Here is a 2,523-nt window from a genome sequence, read left to right as displayed (position 1 = left end):
CGAGGCAGAGGAGATGCAACATGGGGGGTTGAGGGGGTAGGAGAAGAGTAAATGAAACAAGATGGGATTGGGAGGGAGACAAACCATAAGTGACTCTTAATCTCACAAAACAAACTGAGGGTTGATGGGGGGAGGGGGGTTGGGGGGGTGGGGTTATGGATATTGGGGAGGGTATGTGCTATGGTGAGTGCTGTGAAGTGTGTAAATCTGGCGATTCGCAGACCTGTACCCCTGGGGATAAAAATATATGTTATAAAAAATAAAATTTAGCCCCTTCCACACGATCACGCTGAGTTAGTACCCGCGCCTGGAATCGGGTCGCAACCTCAGCCGCGCCTGCCGCCTGCTACTGCCTCCGGACCATGGACCCCCGCAAAGTGAGCGAGCTTCGGGCTTTCGTGAAAATGTGTAAGCAGGATCCGAGCGTTCTGCACACCGAGGAAATGCGTTTCCTGCGGGAGTGGGTGGAGAGCATGGGGGGTAAAATACCACCTGCCACTCATAAAACTAAATCAGAAGACAGTATCAAGGAAGAAAAACCAGATAGTAAGAAGGCAGAGGAAAACATAAAGACAGATGAACCATCAAGTGAGGAGAGTGATCTAGAAATTGACAATGAAGGTGTGATTGAACCAGATACCGATGCCCCTCAAGAAATGGGAGATGAAAATGTAGAGATAACCGAGGAAATGATGGATCAGGCAAATGATAAAAAAGTGGCTGCCATTGATGCCCTAAATGATGGTGAACTACAGAAAGCCATTGACTTGTTCACAGATGCCATCAAACTAAATCCTCGCTTGGCCATTCTGTATGCCAAGAGAGCCAGTGTCTTCATCAAATTACAGAAGCCAAATGCTGCCATTCGAGACTGTGACAGAGCTATTGAAATAAATCCTGATTCAGCTCAGCCTTATAAGTGGCGTGGGAAAGCACATAGACTTCTGGGCCATTGGGAAGAAGCAGCACATGATCTTGCCCTTGCTTGTAAACTGGATTATGATGAAGATGCTAGTGCAATGCTGAAAGAAGTTCAACCGAGGGCCCAGAAAATTGCTGAACATCGGAGAAAATATGAGCGAAAACGTGAAGAGCGAGAGATCAAAGAAAGAATAGAAAGGGTTAAGAAGGCTCGGGAAGAACATGAGAGAGCCCAGAGGGAGGAAGATGCCAGACGACAATCAGGAGCTCAGTATGGCTCTTTCCCAGGTGGCTTTCCTGGGGGAATGCCTGGTACTTTTCCTGGAGGAATGCCTGGAATGGCAGGGGGGATGCCTGGAATGGCGGGAATGCCTGGGCTCAATGAAATTCTTAGTGATCCGGAAGTTCTTGCCGCCATGCAGGATCCAGAAGTTATGGTGGCCTTCCAGGATGTGGCCCAGAACCCAGCGAATATGTCAAAATATCAGAGCAACCCAAAGGTTATGAATCTCATCAGTAAATTGTCAGCCAAATTTGGAGGTCAAGCATAATGCCCTTATGACAAATAAAGCCCTTGCTGAAGGAAAAGCAACTTCGATCACCTAATGGATGTCGCAATAATACAAACCAGTGTACCTCCGACCTTCTCATGAAGAAAGCTGGGGTGCTGTGAAGAGAATCCCTACCCCTCTGCTCCCCATGCAACTGAAACATTCTACAATTGTTGCCATTAGGGTATTCATTCAGATAATGTTTTCCTACTAGGAACTACAAACTTTAAACACTTTTTAAACCTTAAAAATATTTAAAAACATATTAAAAGGGTATGTTAGTCCCTACATTTTTCTTTACTAATCATTTCAGTTTTTTTCCTTTGGATTAATTGGGCAAGGAAGATATTTCAGTGTGGAAGATTCATTGCTCAATTATAACGAGTGAAATAAAGGTTTATTAGTGGGAGGCAAATAATACATTAAAATAGATGAAGTTTGAGTTGGAGATATGGTTTCTGAGACATTTTGACTTGTCTTTTTAAATGCTTTATTTTTTAAACACAATTTATTTTGATAGAACCATTGGGACCACCAGTATTGCAGTCAGACCTGGGTAGGGACCGGAAGTGCTTGGCAGGGCAGCAGCAACCTTACTCCTTTTATATAGTGTGCACCCTTGTGCAGATGCATTTAAATCTTACACTGTGGTGAAGGGATGATTTTTATAATGCTGCAGTAGACTTGGCTTACTTAGCTGTGTTCTTGTCTCATATAGAAAATAAATGTTTTGCATTATTTCCACATAGGGGAAAAAAAAAAAAAATAAAAAAAAATAAAAAAAAAAAAATAAATAAATAAAATTTAAAGTTTAATTCTATTTGGCTTTTCTAGTTGTTAATGAATCATCTTTTATAAATTTGATATTCTAGGAATTTTTCCATTTATATTTTTCAAATTTCTGATAGAAAATTGTTCATAGCTTCCTCTTATAACTGCACTCTCTTCTCCACTTGCAGTTATGTTCTTCTATGTCTAATTCTTTTTATTTTTAGCTTCTATTTCTTAGCTTAATCTTGATAAGCAGATATAACTATATTAGTCTTTGCAA

General features: G+C 41.3%; 1 protein-coding gene across 1 annotated transcript; it reads left to right on the top strand.

Moving 5' to 3' along the window:
* The first annotated feature begins 275 nt into the window (after positions 1 to 275).
* Positions 276 to 1,920, top strand: LOC125105519 (hsc70-interacting protein). The gene has a single exon (XM_047739070.1). The coding sequence runs from the start codon at positions 363 to 365 to the stop codon at positions 1,470 to 1,472; it is 1,110 nt and encodes a 369-aa protein (XP_047595026.1). The 5' UTR covers positions 276 to 362; the 3' UTR covers positions 1,473 to 1,920.
* Positions 1,921 to 2,523: the final 603 nt, after the last annotated feature.

Source organism: Lutra lutra, chromosome 7 (assembly GCF_902655055.1).
Source record: "Lutra lutra chromosome 7, mLutLut1.2, whole genome shotgun sequence".
In the NCBI taxonomy this organism is placed as follows: domain Eukaryota; kingdom Metazoa; phylum Chordata; class Mammalia; order Carnivora; family Mustelidae; genus Lutra; species Lutra lutra.
Note: the sequence above shows the minus strand (reverse complement) of the source record. Positions and strands in the feature narration are given on the sequence as shown.